The sequence below is a fragment of the Leguminivora glycinivorella genome, chromosome 1 (assembly GCF_023078275.1).
Source record: "Leguminivora glycinivorella isolate SPB_JAAS2020 chromosome 1, LegGlyc_1.1, whole genome shotgun sequence".
Taxonomy (NCBI): domain Eukaryota; kingdom Metazoa; phylum Arthropoda; class Insecta; order Lepidoptera; family Tortricidae; genus Leguminivora; species Leguminivora glycinivorella.
Window position 1 is genome coordinate 26,642,743 of NC_062971.1, and position 18,985 is coordinate 26,661,727.

At 40.5% G+C, this 18,985-nt stretch overlaps 1 protein-coding gene across 1 annotated transcript; it reads left to right on the forward strand.

Annotated features, from left to right (window-relative positions):
* The first annotated feature begins 3,711 nt into the window (after window positions 1-3,711).
* On the forward strand, window positions 3,712-17,387 carry LOC125227977. Its single transcript, XM_048132414.1, has 9 exons — window positions 3,712-4,819; window positions 5,025-5,169; window positions 6,136-6,264; window positions 7,814-8,017; window positions 8,507-8,650; window positions 8,949-9,001; window positions 9,360-9,472; window positions 9,891-9,954; window positions 15,874-17,387. The coding sequence occupies exons 1-9, from the start codon at window positions 3,855-3,857 to the stop codon at window positions 16,991-16,993; spliced, it is 2,937 nt and encodes a 978-aa protein (XP_047988371.1). The 5' UTR covers window positions 3,712-3,854; the 3' UTR covers window positions 16,994-17,387.
* The last annotated feature ends 1,598 nt before the right edge of the window (window positions 17,388-18,985 follow it).

An 18,985-nucleotide genomic window follows, 5' to 3' on the forward strand; every position in this document is an offset into this window, starting at 1 on the left:
ATTAGTAAGTAGGCATCGGCGAGTATCCTGCATCTGTAGACTGTAATAACTATTACATTCAATGTGCTGTAAGAAGATCGTTGTTTGCTTGCCTTTTATATGTTTACGTTTGCAATAAGTATAAGCAAAATGGAAAAAATTGTAAGCGATAATGCAAGAAAGTACTTTTTACCCTACCGACCATAGCGTCGAGATACTGGCTATGTGGGTTGTATGAAGTTTCCCCAGTATAAATATTCATATAGGTAAAATACATACATATTCGTACCTACTACCTACGCTGTGGTCGCTGTGTAACAATTCTACAATCATTGCAAGAATTTCTTTTAAAACAATAGTAATATGTGTAAGGTACAGTCGGCCAAAAAAGTGGTTTACCACTTTTCGATCAATAGAGTCGAAAAGTGGTAAACCACTTTCTTGGCTGACCGTACAGCAAATAGATCAGTTACAATGGCAGTCGAGAATTGCCCCGCTTTACCTTAATCGAAATAATCGCGGACAGATGTACCTACTTACAAAGAAACCTACGGATCCAAATGAAAATCTTATTTTTTGTAAACGTTTCAATAAGAATACTTTTATTACGCGGGCGAAGCCGCGGGTAAAAGCTAGTAATATATATTTTTAGTCTAAAGAATCGTATACCTCGATTTTTTAGCGCCACCTATTAAATACTACTCTAACTATATACTGATGATGCCTAGCTACAAATTTATTGTTTTCAAAATGTGTAGGTAGTATCAAAATCTTATACTTTTAAACGAGCAATTCTTGTATATTTATTTATTTATTTATTTATTTATTTATTTATATATACCGACGATCTCGGAAACCGCTCTAACGATTTCGCTGAAATTTGTTATGTGGGGGTTTTCGGGGGTAAAAAATCGATCTAGCGTAGCCTTAGATCCCGGAAAACGCGAATTTTCGAGTTTTCATGAGTTTTTCTTTCGCGTTAGTAAACGTAAAATATGGTCGTTAATTTCGCCGCGCGCGCATCGATTCCACTTAGCTCAGTCGTACGAGGTCGGTCTAATGTACGCAGATCGGTCGTATAATAAAACATGAAAATACGCAAAATATTTGGGGAAAATATGATTTTAGCCACTTCCAGGCTGCAAACAGCGCCATCTAGTTTTAGGCCTAAAAGACCCATACATCTTAGAGATACGATTTTTTGTATGGGCTTTAACAGTTCAGTATTAAATCGTTCTTGATAAAACTATAGTCTTGATGGAATGTTTTAACTAAAGGCTTCAGTTATACACTTCACGTGCCCAAAGCGGGCAGGTAGAATTGGCCTTTTTTATGCGATGCGATAAAAGTCAAACGAGCAGACAAGACATAAGGTTGGAGGTGCGTTGCCGGTATTTAAGATGGGTGTGCACTCTTTTTTTGAAGGTTCGAAGGTCGTATCGGCCGGCGGAAACACCGCAGGCGACAATTTTTACACTTCTTGAGCTGTGCGAGACAGGAAGTCAATGATTATTTTGAATAAATGTTAAGTAAATTGATAGATTTGTTTTTTTTTTATTTCTTTATCCTTTGTACCTTGAAACCATCGTAATAACGTTCAAGATTCCATGTTTCGGTCCACTATTACGCCCGCGGTTTAACGTTGCTGGGTGGCTAGCCGAATGGCACAATCGCTCACGAAACGCTCACGAAACGAAGCGCTAGTAGATATCTATCTCTATCGCGCTTGCGTATTGGCGCGACAGAGCCAGCGGCGTATCGCTTTCGTTTGGCGTCGGAGAAATGCCATTCGGCTACGGGGCCTGGAATCTTTTGCTTGCTCGGGTATCAATTCTATCAATATTGGTACTACATATGAACAAAAAGTTTAACCCCTTGTAAAACAAATGACTAGTGTAAAACGTTACCTACTTCCGTAGCCTTAAATACCTAGCTAGTTCAAAAGCTTCAAAAGTTAAAACACAAAAAGGAATAACATTAAAATAATTTTTAAGAAAAAAAGACCGCCTTCCTTGGGGTTCTGGTGATAAATACTTTCAAATGTTGGATTATGTTATCAATTCGTCTGTATATTTTTTAATGTTTGTTATTCGATATCTCCGTCATTTCTGAACCAATTTTGAAATTTAGATGATTCTGAAGTACTTACAGATGAGAATGATTATCAGAACGGAACTCTAACCAGGGGCGGCTCACTCTTCATCAGCAGTTCCACTGCACCAAATGTCACTGTTCTGGACGTAAGTGCATGCTGTTCTTATAAAAATACCAAATTGTCACTATAAGTGTGCCGTTTTCAGATTTGAGGAGTTCCGTTCTAACCATCATCAGCAGTTCCACTGCACCAAATGTCACTGTTCTGGACGTAAGTGCATGCTGTTCTTATAAAAATACCAAAGTCACTATAAGTGTGCCGTTCAGATTTGAGGAGTTCCATTCTGACCATCATCAAGAGTTCCACTGCACCAAATGTCACTGTTCCGTACGTAAATGCATGCTGTTCCTTTAAAAACACAAAAATCACCATATGTATGCCTTTCAGATTTGAGGAGTTCCCTCGATTTCTCCAGGATCCCACCACCAGAACTGGGTTCTGGGAAAAATGGGACCAATCTGTATGCATATACATTCAATCAAAAAAAAATTTTTCAAAATCGGTCCAGTAACGACGAAGATATCTAGGAACAAACATTAAAAATTATTATTTGTGATGGGGTATGGGTATCTGTTCCTCACCAGTCTCACCACCATCTAAAAGAAAAAAAAAACAGCCCCAACTTATATGTATGTTTAGGGTTCTCGAAGATTGGGAACGTAGTGACTCCTCTGCTCTGATGTTGCTTATGTCCATGGGCAGCGATGACTGCTTCCCATCAGGTGACAGCCGTCTGCTTGTTTGCTTCCGATTATACAAAGAAAAAGAAAGTCAAGAAGCGGTTCCTCCTTCCTAATATGAGAAATTACTTAATTGTTTCAGAATATGTATTCATCTAATAGGATATAATTAGCTATCCATGTTATTTCTGTCACCTAACCAAATCCATTTAAAACAGAACTTAAGGTATAAGAAAGGTACCTATTCAACCAATTGGTAACCTTATTTCATGTTACTGTGTGTGTAGGTGGAAGTTCCGTCTGGAGACGTTATGGGGTTAAGTTAGCCGTCGGGGTAAAGTGTGCATGTGTGAGCCATCGATTGGTCAGGGACGGCGTGGCGTACCGTCCGATCATTAACCCAGTTGTGTTCGCGACGCGGCGCCGCCGGGCACGCGACCGGCCGGCTCGCTCAGTCCACCATCATGCAACTGCCGGAGACGGCGCCTCCGCCCCTTGCTCCGCTATGGGACCGTGTCCTCCGCGCCCGGGCGCTGCCGCCGGATCTCGACGTCGAGCTCCTCTACGTAGCTATAAGGGATCGCCTCACGCACCCGGAGTGGGAAGTGCGTCTCCATGCCCTCCGCGTACTGGCTGATCTCCTGCCACTCTCTGGCAACGCACTGACGTTCCCCTTCGACCAAGTTATTGATAACTTGGGACATGGCTCCCCAAACGTCCGCAAAGCTGCATTAGATGCTTTAAAAGTGTTTTGCTCCCATTGCGAGGACCCAGAATGTGCAGCGAGAGCAATTTTAGACAAGTGTTCTTATCACAACATTAGGCCACATTCAGCCGATTTTGATACCAAAGTTAATGTAATCACAGGCTTAATTCTATCCATTCCTTCAGTTATGGCAATTTTGAAAAGAAGACATCCTATATTAGATACATTTCCTATTTTTCAAACGTTAGGAGATAAACTTTTTGATCATGTACACAGAGATGTAGCGTTAAGGTCACTTATTAAGTTAAGAAGAGTTGTCGGACCGAGAGATTATATGATTTACTTGTCGAGATTAGAACCAAAAGTGCAAGACAAATTTCGCATTTTGTGTGAAGTGTATGATGAAGATTCGCTTGACGTGTATTATGCTCCGAGAAAAACTACTTACCGAGATAAAAACAGTCATCAGCTGGTTAAAATTAACCATGTTTTTAATAGTCCTATACCTACCCCAGTCAGACTATCAGCTTGCGATACCTCGTCTGATGACTCATATAACCACGTGCCACATTATGGAAATAATTACGCAAAAGTGATAATAGAAACTGAAATAAAGTTCGATTCTGATACAGCAATTACGATGACCGTTTTAGAGGAGAATGAGACTGAGTCTGAGAAGAATACTGGCAGTGAAGAAGATTGTGATAGTTCCGATCGGAACATGCTGAAATATAGTGACGGGGACTCGGAAGACATGGATGTTGTTGTTAAAAAGGTGCGTTTCGGAGGAGAAAGCGTTAAAATTCGCACTCCCGACAGCGAAAACATAGCAACGAGCGAAGACGATACGGTACAAAACAAACCTGTAACCATACAACATTCGCACATAGAAGAAGCTTCTATGCAAGTAACACCATTGATTGTGAGTAAAATGAACGAGATAAAACGTGAAGCATTAGAAAGAGAATTACAAAGCAAACCTAAAAAGAGTGGAATCCCATTGCCTGTGATTAACAACAAATCTCGCAACCCTACTATAGAAGCAACGTACAGTAAAGTTAAATTAAAATCGAAATCATTGAGTGAATTATACGATTACTTTCGGTCTAAGAACGAGGCACCAGAGGATTGTTTAAAAAATTCGGGATTCACACTGACGTTGACTGAGATACGGACTCCAGATAAACTTCCTAGTCCAGTGGAACCGCACAGAGAAGTGGAGGTGCTTCATAATCTACAGCGAAGTCCGACGGTGTCTCCTCGCCGAAGATCAACACGTCTACATCTAGAGCAGGATGGGTAAGTAAAATCATATATCTATATTATAATAAGTATTTTTTCATCTCAATTTTTCATATTGTTAATTAACAGACCAATAGAGATAATGTTGATCTTCATCTGTCACGTGACAGGCTTAGCTTAGTGTGGGGCCACAAGACAAATAATGTACCATTATAATAATATCTTATTAATAATAAACTATTCTTATTCTTATTACTCGTAGATTCGTGCTGAGCCTTCTAGCGTCATCGCCGCCAAAAGAAGAGGACTACCTCTCTCAGCGTGGACCATCACCACTTCGCGGGCACTACCAGTGGGAAGATTTAGGAGTAGTACCAAAACATATTTCAGATCAATTACACAATACGGTACGTCTAACAGTGCTGTGACAATCTGAATACCAAACTTAGAACCCATTTGATTAGCATCTTTCCTTAGGCGTTATAGAAATTTCCCTGCTAATATGATATGGAGTGTATGATGAACGGATTACACAAGTTATGAAATACCATTATCACTGGTTTTAAACACAACTAACTGAACTATTAAAATTTAATTGTGACGTGAGTATATTTAATATATACTACCTACGTACCTGTTTTTGGCAAGTTATCAATCTGTCAATTAAATAACAATTGCTCCCCAGTAGTCCAAAACCCCATGTGCGTGCCGGGATCAATTTATTTATTAGCGAGCACTTCGCTCGCTCAAAATGGCGATTACCTGAATGAATCATTGAAATTCTACGAGATTCATAAAATTAGGTTTTAGTTCTTAGAATTCTGATAAAGAGTCATTGGTATAACGCGTATATACCTACATATATGTAATAGGTAGGTATAGGTACCTACAACTACCTACATTGACTGGAGTTATGATTAATTAACGAAACGTTGAAATGATTAATTAAGTTAGGTTGATTGATGTGTCAAGATGGTACCTACTCTTATTATTTAGGTATTTGGGGTGATTGGCGTGAATAACCAAAGTAACCAAACTTTTATCCTCTTCTACGAAAACGGGCACTTCAGTCAAAATAGGTTTTAATCTTTTTTTTATGGGATTGGAGGCAAACGAGCAGACAGGTCGCCTGATGGTAGGCGATCCGCCGCCCATGGACACCCGAAACACCAGAAGTGTTGGAGGTGCGTTGCCGGCCTTAAGATGGATATGTACGCTATTTTTTCTTGATCGATCTAGTTATGTTAGAATTCATAGGATATTCATAACTTCATAACATTATTAAGTAAGTATTTTTAGAATAGGTAGGTACAAGAAACACCCTTATACCTGAGTTTAATAACCACCTAATTACCTATTCGTTTTTCATGTAGGAAAACTGGATAGCAGCAGTAAAGGCGGCAGATCAACTCCACAGCGCTCTGCTGGATGCAGAGAACGTGCGGCGAGCAGAGCCTGCTGCACTATCGCTTGTCCAACACATGTGGGCTTTAAGCGAAGAGGTATGTTCCCCGATAGACTATAGTCTCTGATCCCCGTCAAAGGTTTCGACACAGCAGTATAAAGGCAGCCGATCAACTCCACAGCACTCTGCTAGATGCATAAAACGTACGGCGAGCATATCCTGCCGCACTCGTGTTTATCCAACACATGTGGGTCTTAAGCGAAGAGGTAGGGACCTAGGGACCAATATAGCGCAGTGCAGCAGTGATGTCATATCTTCTGGCTGTAGTGACTTTCTCCTAATTACCGACTTAAAAAACTTATGATTTTTGGAATTAAATTTTCGCACAATCAGCACAACCAAATTACCTAGAAGTATTTCCCTAAGAGTGACTTTCCACTCCCTATCATCATAATAAAAAAACCTTTTCTTTAAAAATTTCTATCTTTATTATACAAACTACCATATTATGGTATCAAAGTAAGCGAGGCTATTTAAGTAGATTTTTGTCTTTGTCGGCCTCAGCAATTTTATGAGGTGCTCGTGCCCAAAATACAAGCTACCGAGTACAGCCCGAACTTATCAACAATCTTTTATTTGCATAAACTCATTTAGAAATAAAAACGGATGCCCAAAATAATTACTTTTGTAAGTAGTTTCATATAATGGCCGCATACTTATGAAAACTGTTATTTTGTTTTGAAAAGAAGTTGCCCGCCGAGTTTCTTGCCGGTCCCATAGTGGATACCCCCCTCCCAACTGAGGGGGGACTGAAATCTTCTCGAGGCTGAGGCGTAGGGTTAGAGCCGGCGTAGCTTTATTTGACGTTCATATGCGCATTGTAATATGCCTACTTGAAAAATAAATATTTCATTTTCATTTAAGTAAATGTGTTTTTATTTAATTCCGTTAACTTTAAGGGAAGGTTCTTTAGATCAAATACCATTAATTTCACGTGTGTGACAGCCTTTACCAATTCCTAATGTTATTTGTTTTGACATGTGCCGTCAATCACTTGAAACTAACTTGAATGTTATTCTTAAGGGTCTCTCACACTAATAAATTCATTTATTATGTATGAAAATGATGAACAATTTTTTTTGCGAATTTACTACGTGTCGAATTTAACAGAAAACAAAAAAACACGGTGTATATTTAGGTGGAAGATTTGATATAAGAACTATGTATTAACACGCAATAACCTACCTACTAAAAATGCCCTATTATTTTATTTAATAATAGGTAGTAAGCAAAACTCGACGATTCTAGTTAATAAGCTACTAGCGTACTATTCACTAACCATCTGGGCCAGGATAAGTATTTAAAAAAACATCCGTCTCACTTGATCAGAGCTAACAGCCACATACTTAAGCTGTTTGCGAATCTCACTATGTAGCAGGGTTTATGCTCAACATATCGTCACTACTTTAAAAAAAATCTCGTATCTCACGCTGTTCCTCAAAGTTAAAACGCAGTAAGTCTATATGCATTCCATACATACTTACTACAATTTTCTTTTCATTGACAGACGAAGATACAAGTTTTTTTAAAAGTAGTGACGATATCTATCTTATGGGATAACATAATATTAAAAATTCCTAATGCAGGTCTCGGCAGCCCGAGCTCCAGCAGAAGGAGCAGTCTGTGCCCTGCTGCGAGGAGCCAGCAAAGACTGCGTCCGGCAGCTCCTGCCGGCCTTAGTGGCCAGGATGGGGCGGGAACCACCACCCACCGCGCTACCTCATGCGATGCTGCAGACCATACCTTTGCACAATTTAATCGATGTCATATTCGACCCTGCTGTAATCGGCGTAAGTATACCAAATAGAGCGGCTGTTGGCCACTTGGCCAGAACAAAGTAAATGCTTGCAAACACAAACATGTTTTGACAATACAATGTAAACCAGAAATATATGACTATGCGCCATGTTGCGGAATTTCATTAGAACTATTTTCCTCATGTGGTTCCTACATGACCACCTCGGACACTGGCGATCAAATATATGAAAGAGGCGCGTTCCTAGAACACAGTCTAAGATCGTGTAAATGAACGCGTACTATGCTTGTGTGAGTGAAATATGACAGGTCGACTGTTCGTGTTTTTGACAGGCGGTAACTGTGAGGTAACCGAGAGGGGGTGGGCGGCACTTTCAGCGGGGAGCGGGAGTGGCCATACTATAAAATAGTACTACTGAACTGTCACCGCATACATGAGAATAACAGCGCCCTCTTGGTATTTCTGGTCAGGCTTAGCTACACATTTGAGTTTGAGTAATATCACGTCAGGGTGTTATGTTCAGATGTCTGGCGACACGGAGCGAATGCAGAGTACACAACTGCGTGCTGCACTTTGCCTCGCAAGAGCTGCCGGGCCTGCCGCGGTGCTGACGGCGGTTCGGAGGAGGCTCGCCGACACCGCCAGGGCTGATGTGTTCTGTAATAAGGTAACATATGGACACAAGTATGTAGAGAGTTTAAGACGTCAGTGCGCCCACAAGATACTCAACGTCGTGTTGCACTTTGCCTCGCAAAAGCCGCCGGGCTCAACCCAGCAAAAGATACCTACATGGCCAATTGGCCAGGTGGGTTTGAACAAGACGTAATAACAAACAAACCTATGAAAATTTTAGTGCCAATGATTAAATCTTTAACTTTGTAAAACTTCAATATAAGTATACTTATACCTAGGTGTATTTATTGTCTTGATAGTCATTAACTTATTAATGTAAAGTTTTATTTCAGTTACGGGAGCGGCTCAGTAAGCCGGTTGAGAACAGGCCCGGTCACGTGTCGAGGTAACTATCCTTCGCAATCGCATATAAAAAGTTCAGTTGTTTGACTTGTTGGTTTAGAAATATCGCTTCTTTCTATGTGTTTATATATGTCTACTCATATAGGTACAGAACAGGCCCTCATTGACATGGAACACTGGAAGCTTTCGATAAATACTTACAAAGCGAAATAGCAACAAAGTAAACTAGCCACACAGAACAGACGAAACTAGGAAGGTCACGATATTTTGTGCGAGGCAAATTTTATCGAATTATTTCACGCGGAAAATTCCTCGCGGGGCGGCATTCTTTTTCCCGTCAGAAGATCCAGATGGAGGAATCTATGATACGACTATGTGTGACTCAGTTCGTTTTGATTCAGGAGCTCCCTTCTTCCGGTGCCAGTGCGACGACGCGCTCGCTCGACGCCTTCGCCGGCTGCTCCGCCTCCGCCGAGGCGTTTAAGGCCCTTACCAGACTCTGCTCCATTGCCAAGTACTTAACGTAATTTTGTTCTTTGGTAGAAGTTACATTTCTCAACCAGTAATCCTCGTGAAATTTTGTGAAAGTGTGATAGCATTCACACCAATACGGAAGAGCGATAGAGAGAGATAGTTAGGGAACTATAAGAAGCGATCTCTTCCAGAAGTTCCAGACAACCTTTATGTACCTATCAGGAAACCAATAACGTAACAATGAACTTGTAGTTCCTATAGACAGATAACTTTAGAAAAATATCACAAGTAGGTAGTAGTAAGGAAGGCTTACCATAGCTCGGAAAGGTTCACCATTTAATATGACGTCAGACGTCAACTTATAAGGAAATTAGTTCACCCTGTCTGACGTCTAGTAATAACTTCCAAGTGAGGAACGCGACGAACTCGTGTCTTAAAACTTTGTTTTCACTCAACAGGTATTTCACAACCACACGGGGACACTTTACACAAGGCTTTATCGCCGATTCCACTAAGTGACAAGTAAGTACCTACTTAGAAAATATATATATATATTTCCGTGAAGACTATTAGGTATTGAGTCATCCAGTGCCGTTCTGCCATTGACCCGATATCGGGTTCTCTGTTCGTAGGCGCAATTCGCTACATGGGTACCTATCTACCTACACGTCTCCATATTATCAGCTACGCTCGTAGACCGTAGCACTCCTGCGGGATTCCGACGGCACAGATATGAGCCGTAAATAAAATTACTAGGTCTCCCGCGTCCTTGAAAATCTTAGTCTCCGTCAACTCCCGACGACACAAATGTGTGTCCGCAATTTCGTACACCTATATTTCCCACGACACAAATTTGTGCCCGAATATCTTATTCTATTTAAAACTTTATATAAAAACAACACATAAGTCATACGCTCGTAAAGAGTCAAAAAACCTTGGCAAATACGGAATTCCGCCATCGCGCAGTTGCCGGGAAACAAGGGTGCAGATTTTCGTGGCACAGATATGTGGCGGCGGGAGACAACGACTAAACGAATTTTCGGGTCGCGGGATCCCACAGGTCGCGTATAGTACTACATATAAGTTAATACTATACAGTAGGTATACAAACTTGAAATCAATTGATTTTCTCAATTTCCAATATGCCAGGGTCAATATTCTTGTAGTTCAATACCACGATGGCACGAATCGCTTTTAAATGTTTGATCAATTATCTAGTGCTTATTTAAAATGTATACTGAACTGCCTTGTTTTATAGCTTGAATGTTGACCTTGCTGTCTTGGGAAAACATTCAGCTGACGACTAATAGACATTCTAGACAGTACTACTACTAATAGTTTAGTAGTTAGAACAGAAAGCTATGTTCGTTAAAAAAAAACAATACCTAGGTGAAATTACAATGTGCAAAAGCTACCCACATTTATCGCTATCCACACGGGTGAAGGAACACATAGCGGATGTCAAGCACCGTCGGCAAAGGTGTGTGTGTGGATTGAGTGAGCACCTTCCGAAAATAAAAAAAAATATGCTGATCATTTAGTAAAAGTTCTAAAACAATTGTAAAACGAATCTCTGAATTTGTAAAAAGATAAATCAAAAGATACAGCCATTAACATGTGCTCACTCAGTTCTCACAAACTACCAACGAAAACAGTGAATATATTCATTTAACATATAATATTTATATACTAACATTTAGTAAAAAATAGGCCAACCTACCTCTATAAATATTAGATCGCCTAGTGACGTATTAAATTTTTTACAAATAGTTTCTTATGCTCACTCAATCCACACACTTTTGAAAAGCCGAATTTTGATGAAAAACATAAGATTTAGACCGCTATTATATGTGTATAGTTTAGTAAAAGTGAAATGGGAATTTGTAAAATACAAAACGAACCACTAACGTGTCAGGTTTTTTTATAATAAATTTTTGTAAGTGCTCACTCAGTCCACACGTTTTGAGAAAGTTAAAAATGTAAATATCTTACGATTTGTAGCACCTAAGACACTCGAAAGTACTTCAACATTTAGTAAAAATTTTTACTAAATATCCACCATCTAATATTTTATATTCGTTGTCTGGTTTTAAAGATATTCAGGCATAACTTTTCTCATACAAATGTATCAAGTAGGGTGACCACACTATGTCGGCTCCTGATTTTCCCCACCTTCCCATTGTCATATTGAGATTGGGGAGTTTCGTTCGTTCAATTTTGATAATATTAAACTAATACCATATTAATTATCCATCTGCAAACTGTTTTTAGGTTATGTTCTTGGCCTAGTGATGATGTGTATTGTGTAATTTTTATCGACGTCAGGATAATAACCATATCGACATGCATGCATTAAAAAGGACATGAATGATAATTGGTAAGAAACAAAGAATATAATACTTCACTAGTAAGAAACCAGAACCTGGTAATCTAATCGCGCTAACAGATGAGCGTACCGGATTTGTAAGTGGGAGCGAGAAATAGTTATTCTTTTCTCGCTCCCACTAACAAATCCGGTAAACTATTATCAAAATTGAACGAAACTCCCCAATCTCAATATGACAATGGGAAGGTGGGGAAAATCAGGAGCCGACATAGTGTGGTCACCCTACTTGATACATTTGTATGAGAAAAGTTATGTCTGAATATCTTTAAAACCAGACAACGAATATAAAATATTAGATGGTGGATATTTAGTAAAAATTTTTACTAAATGTTGAAGTACTTTCGAGTGTCTTAGGTGCTACAAATCGTAAGATATTTACATTTTTAACTTTCTCAAAACGTGTGGACTGAGTGAGCACTTACAAAAATTTATTATAAAAAAAACCTGACACGTTAGTGGTTCGTTTTGTATTTTACAAATTCCCATTTCACTTTTACTAAACTATACACATATAATAGCGGTCTAAATCTTATGTTTTTCATCAAAATTCGGCTTTTCAAAAGTGTGTGGATTGAGTGAGCATAAGAAACTATTTGTAAAAAATTTAATACGTCACTAGGCGATCTAATATTTATAGAGGTAGGTTGGCCTATTTTTTACTAAATGTTAGTATATAAATATTATATGTTAAATGAATATATTCACTATTTTCGTTGGTAGTTTGTGAGAACTGAGTGAGCACATGTTAATGGCTGTATCTTTTGATTTATCTTTTTACAAATTCAGAGATTCGTTTTACAATTGTTTTAGAACTTTTACTAAATGATCAGCATATTTTTTTTTATTTTCGGAAGGTGCTCACTCAATCCACACACACACCGGCAAAGGTCTGCAGTCTCTGAACATGTCATGGATAAAGTCAATCATGCTATAAAGTTTGACAAGCCTCTGGTTCTTGCTAAGGAGAAGCGATATATACCCAGAATGTTGCGAGAGGCCATTGAGATCAAGAAATATCCAAACTTTAATAGAGAAGATGGCTTTACTTTACCACCGGCTTGGGATCCAGTAGTACATCTGATAATGGAACAAGCACGACGAAGGCTGTGAGGCATTTGTGTTGTATGGTGTTGGACATTTGCAGTTTGTTCTTTGTCAATTTTGTGTAGATTAATTGGTTAATTATTTTTTGACATAGTAATGGTAATTTTTTTGAATATTGTATAACTAGCTTTATTAATAGTGTGTGAATAACCTGCCTTAGAAATCTATATTATTTGTGGTCATGGTTCGTTAATATTTCTTGTATGTGGGTAGCTTTTGCACATTGTAAATACCTAGGTGCTTAATTTAAATACGGTACAGTATATTTATGAATCCTCACGTAAATTTCAAGAGTATTATCGCTTGATGGTCAACTGTCATCGTCGCCCAAGGACATGCAAAACGGGGTTACGTCATTGGTCCTTCGACCCTGATAAATAAACAGCACCTAACTTACGTTGAAATTTTGCAAATGGTCCTTCGAGCCGGATTACTTTAAGACGTTAATGTTTTTTCACGAATAGTTTAGGTATACGTTCTGTACCAATAACCAACGTGTCTAAATAAATATGTAATATAAAATAAACAGTACTAAATAATAATGTAATTTTGCAGCCCATATTGACTAAGATATGCGATATAATTTTCGTCACCCAAAATTTGAAGGAATTTTAGGTACTTTAAATATATCTTTCAATGGCGTGTGACATCAATAGTTTCTCTTCACGTAGTGTCAAAGTAAACGCCTTATTTTTATGTTACAAAGACATGCACGTTTCCAGAGGACTTCACAAAAAAGTCAAGCATTTCGGCAAATAGCGTGCTTACTCATATTCAGTATTTACATTTGCAGTTTTCCTTTGATCTGATAGCAAGCACTGACCAAAACGTCTAGACTCCCAAGGCTACCCATTTCTCGTGATTCGCTGTTTCCGTTCCTATTTCTATGCGACTAAGAATTTTAATGAACATGGATTTAAAAGCATAAAGCTAAAAATACTGACTAATAGTGTGTTAACGGTTTGTTGTATTTGGAGTGTCGATTGTTATCAGTATAAAACTGGCACAAATTACCATGCCAATTACGTTTGGTGCGAGTCAGTCACCCCCATTTGGCTCGGTTAATCGATATGGGTAATTATGACGAATGTCGGAAAAACGCCTCCGAGGCCAAAGGAAATAAAACATTTATAGAAAATCGCGTAAAATTTGGCCTTTGGAAATGTCAACGTTCAAGCCTTTTGTGGCCAAGGCTGCGTAGTATTTTTCTTTAGGTACGATGCGGAACACGAGTAGGTATTATGTAGGTAAGAGTAAAATTATATAGGTACCTACAGATATTGTATAGGTAGGTCTCGTTTCCTGTAAATATACCTACAGTTTAAATATTTATATTTTGTTCCTTTCGCCTTAGGTGTAAGTCTCACTCTAAAGAGCGCTCGGTTATTCTGATTATTTTATGTCCTTACTAACTCTAAGGACAAAGGAGCTTACTAACATAAAGAGGTCGCACTGGTGGCTCACAGGCTACGTGCTCACAGACACTTGATCTTGCAGAGGAGTCACTTGCGCTTTGAAAACGTAATTTTGTAATTCCGAGTCTACTGGCTAATAATGCGAAAAGGACAATATTCAAAGAAAAAATAAAAAGTGTAGGTTGCTCTTTAAAAATGTACCCAAATTCTATATTAGGTTCCTTCAACTTTGCGTCTATAATTGAAATGCCTATCGTCTATCAAATTCGACAGCTATATCAATTACGCACGTACCTTCGTCCCGAATCTATAACCACCAGTATAATTCATGTGTAATTGCGTGCCACCACTAACCTACATTTCGAGCCTAAAATTATTGCTGGTTTTCATTCTCGGCGTTTATGGATGACCCATTTACCGTATCGGTGGATCGCCCCACTTCACTAGGCGAACCTAACAGTCGCTTAATAGGTCTTAAATTCTATACGATTAACTTTTTGAAGTGAGTACCACTTCACCTAGCTAGGACACGCATAAAGTTGTTAACTTGTTATTAATTAGGTTATGGACAGGGTATGACATGAACCTAATTAGAGCTTACCTACTAAAAAAGTTACACATTTGTTTTATATTAGGCACTATCTGTTCACTTAATAAAAATGTTGTGATTGGAATAAAACTAAATACCTACATGATATGAAAAGTTTTGTCTCCAGCGCAGATAGTGTATTAAGTAGGTAGGTAACTACCTAATATAGTACCATTAGTACCTGACCTACACTGTCCTCCAGTGTTTTTGCAAGTTGCATATCTACAATCTCTATTAGGTACCTATGCAGGTAATATGATTCAGAACTCAGAACATTTAATAGGCAAGAATTTTAGCAATATTTCACTTTCAAATCTACCAAAAGCTCTATTTTTACCAAAGCTTTGTTTGGCGATAAATAAATTCTTAACAAAAATTCTTCCTGAATACGTTACTAAGTTAATCGCATAAGTAACGAACGCCAAGGCCATGGCGCATTTTTACATTATAATGGTTACACGGTGACTTGACACCTAATTTTTGCTAATGGTGGGGTTACTTTGTTCCGCCGGCGATCGGGGGAAATTCCGAGAATGTTACTTAATTTGCATAATATGCAGGTAGAGTGGTGAGTTCATCAACATGTGGTGGCGATCGATCGGTAGGTGTAGGTACGCACGGGCGGGCCGGGGCACCGGGGCCCGGGGTGGTGGCGCGGCAGGAGGCGCTCGGCAGTCGCGGAGGCGCCGCCGCGGCAGGCGGCCATGCTGCCCCTGCGGCTGTGCTGCTGCGCGCGCCCGCGCTCCCGCTCCGGCGTGGCGCCCGCGCCCTCCCCGCCGCCGCTCGCGCCCGACCTCGTCGCCGACCTGCCCGACCACACGCGGTAAACATGCATGCTGCACACTACCCCTGCCGCCCCGGCACGACACACTCGTCACCACACCTCCCACCCCCTGCTAGATGATGATTAAACGCGTGACAAACTCAACTTGCCCTTCTTATTACAGAGATTCGAGCGCGCTCACCGCTACATGTGAAGACGTCGCCGAAGAAAAAAATAAGTTACCGTCGGAGAGCCTGATTTTTGGAGAAACCACTATCGTCGACATTCCTGTGGATGAAATTGATATTGCACCGCCCGTCCCGCACTCACCGTCTATTCACGTCGAAGATTATTCGGAGAAGTCGATAAAAGGCGTCGAATCTCAGAATGAAACCGGTTTGAGAGACAATAATTCACATCAAAGTAACGATGATTTTGGGTCGCAGAAATCATTAAGCTACGAAAAGGCCGAATCACCTCTTTCACGCCCTCAAAGCAGAATCACTTCACCCAGTCCGGTATCGGCAAGGAGCAGAAGTGTATCAGCCAGCCCGATTAAAAGCGGCCAACGGTCACCCGACCCCACGAGCAACGTTTACAACCAGAAGCCCGCATGCGAACGAGACGTGCGTTCGGCGCTCACGGAGTGCATAGTGCCCGCTAAACACGAGGACTGGGAAGTCATAGTGAACGCATTAACGGAAGCGGAGCGACTCGCGTCGGACAGCGGAGCGCGGGCGCCGGCGGCGAGCTGGCGGGCGGTAGTCCGCTCGACGGCCACTCACGTTAAGTCCCTCCGATCTCGCGTAGCCCGAACCGCGTGCTCCACTATGGGATCTCTGTTCGAACATAGAGGCCGGGCGCTGGACCCCGAGCTGGAGGACGCGGTGACGGCGCTGCTGGAGCGCTGCGCGGACGTGAATCGGTTCCTGCGAGCAGACGCCGCCTCGGCGCTGGTGCGCGTGGCGTGCGGCAGCAGCAGCGCCCGAGCCGCGGTGGCGCTGGCGCGCAGAGGCGCGATGCACCGCGCCGGGCCGGTGCGGGCGGCGACGGCGCAGGCGCTGACGCGGCTGGTGGAGCGGCGCGGCGCGGCGCGCATGCTGGACCTGCCGGCCGAGCCGCGCACGCTACTGCTGCGCTCGGCGGGCGAGCTGCTGGGGGACGCGTGCGCCGAGGCGCGCATGCACGCGCGGCTGCTTTGCCTCGCTCTGCTCGAAGATACAAGATTTCGACCGATGCTCAAAGAATCTATGCAACCGACCCGATATAGAGCTATACAGAAATTTGTGGATAAACTGCGATGACCATAAAGTTATAACAATTAGGTAGATATAACAATTTATTGACTCGGGGACCTACAATAGGTATTAATCGAATAACCATTTTTCGGTTAAGATAAGACATACTCGGCACCGTACGTCTCGTTCCATCAATAAGTATTTTGAGATTGTGCAATTAGATTTCAATTGTAAAACAAAGTGTCTTATTAAAATGTGCATTAAAATGACTGAATTGTGCGAAAGGTATTTTTGTAGCTAAATAATTCTTATTTAATACGAATAGACATTTTATTATGAATCTATTGTTATCCTCCATCGGAGTGAGCTTTCTTGAAAATAATATACATTCCTGAAACTTATTTGTTTATAAGATTTTAATAGAAGAAAATTAAACACAAATTATTAAAATGATTTTGCGTCTCGATTATTTGAACCCTCAGAACTAAATAACTAAGTCTCGTCCCATGGCTGCTAAACGGCCGTATCTCAATAAAACATTTCTTCGAGAAATCGCGTGTCACAGTTTACACATGTAGGTACGGCCACAATTCAAGAATAAATTTGCATCTACGGGTTTTCGTCAAACAAAATGTGCTACAAGCTACGGCGTATGCCAATCACAACACAACCGTAGCGCAACGCAGTCAAGCTACGCGGCCGGCCGTTAGTATGGTAAATAATGGAATAGGTTACAGTGGCGGGGCGTGAAAATTTTTGTTGGTAAAGCCGGAGGGGTTTTCGCATCTGTTTTGAATGGACTTATACAGATACTAGAGAATTTTAGGGAACCCGTTGGGAATCGAGTTGTATCGACGCTCCGCCACTGATAGGTTAATTTCCTAAAGATATTTTTACAGCATCGTGGCAAAACTGACTGAAATGTGGCAGACAGACAGAGTCGCGCCATAAGTGCCTTTTCACATTATCCAATCCGATATTGGATGTAGGACTGGTATCCCATACATTTAAGCCGCCATCTGATTTTTAGGGTTCCGTAGTCAACTAGGAACCCTTATAGTTTCGCCATGTCTGTCTGTCTGTCTGTCCGTCCGTCCGTCCGTCCGCGGATAATCTCAGTGACCGTTAGTACTAGAAAACAGAAATTTGGTAGCAATAATAATATGTATCATATCAATCACGCCGACCAAGTGCAAGAATAAAAAGTGGAAAAGTTTTTTTTTTCATTGCAATCCTAATCTTTTTTTTTTTTCATTGCTTTGATATATTGTTGGATAGGTATTTCAAAATGAATAAGGGTTTACTAAAATCGTTTTTTGATAATATTCATATTTTCGGAAATAATCGCTCCTAAAGGAAAAAAAAGTGTGTCCCCCCCTCTAACTTTTGAACCATATGTTTAAAAAAAATATGAAAAAAATCACAAAGTAAAACTTTATAAAGACTTTCTAGGAAAATTGTTTTGAACTTGATAGGTTCAGTAGTTTTTGAGAAAAATACAGAAAACTACGGAACCCTACACTGAGCGTGGCCCGACACGCTCTTGGCCGGTTTTGCTATTGAAATCCTTCCGAGATCCGATATCGTAACGGATAATGTGAAAAATGAAAACGCACTAAGTGTTCCCTTTGTACCTCTTGGTACGGAACCAAAAATATCGAGAGCCAGCATCGCTAAGTAGGGGATTTAAGAATCCCGGGATGGATTCACATCAGATCGGATCGGATAATGTGAAAACGCACTAAGGGTTCCCTTTGTACCACTTGGTACGGAACCAAAAAGATGGAGAGCCAATCCCTTAAGTATATATGGGGACTTAAGAATCCCGGGATGGATTCACATGAGATGAGTATAGGTACAGGCAGGAAAAAAGGGAGTATTTACTTAGGTATAGTTTCTATTCTAATACATACCTATCTCCTAGTGAGTATTATATTCTTTGATACCTATTAAATACCTGCTATCAAAGATATAATGTAACTCCGTAGGTAACATATCAGACATATGTAACCTGCATTACGTAAATAAATACTAAATACATTAGAAACTAACCTACTT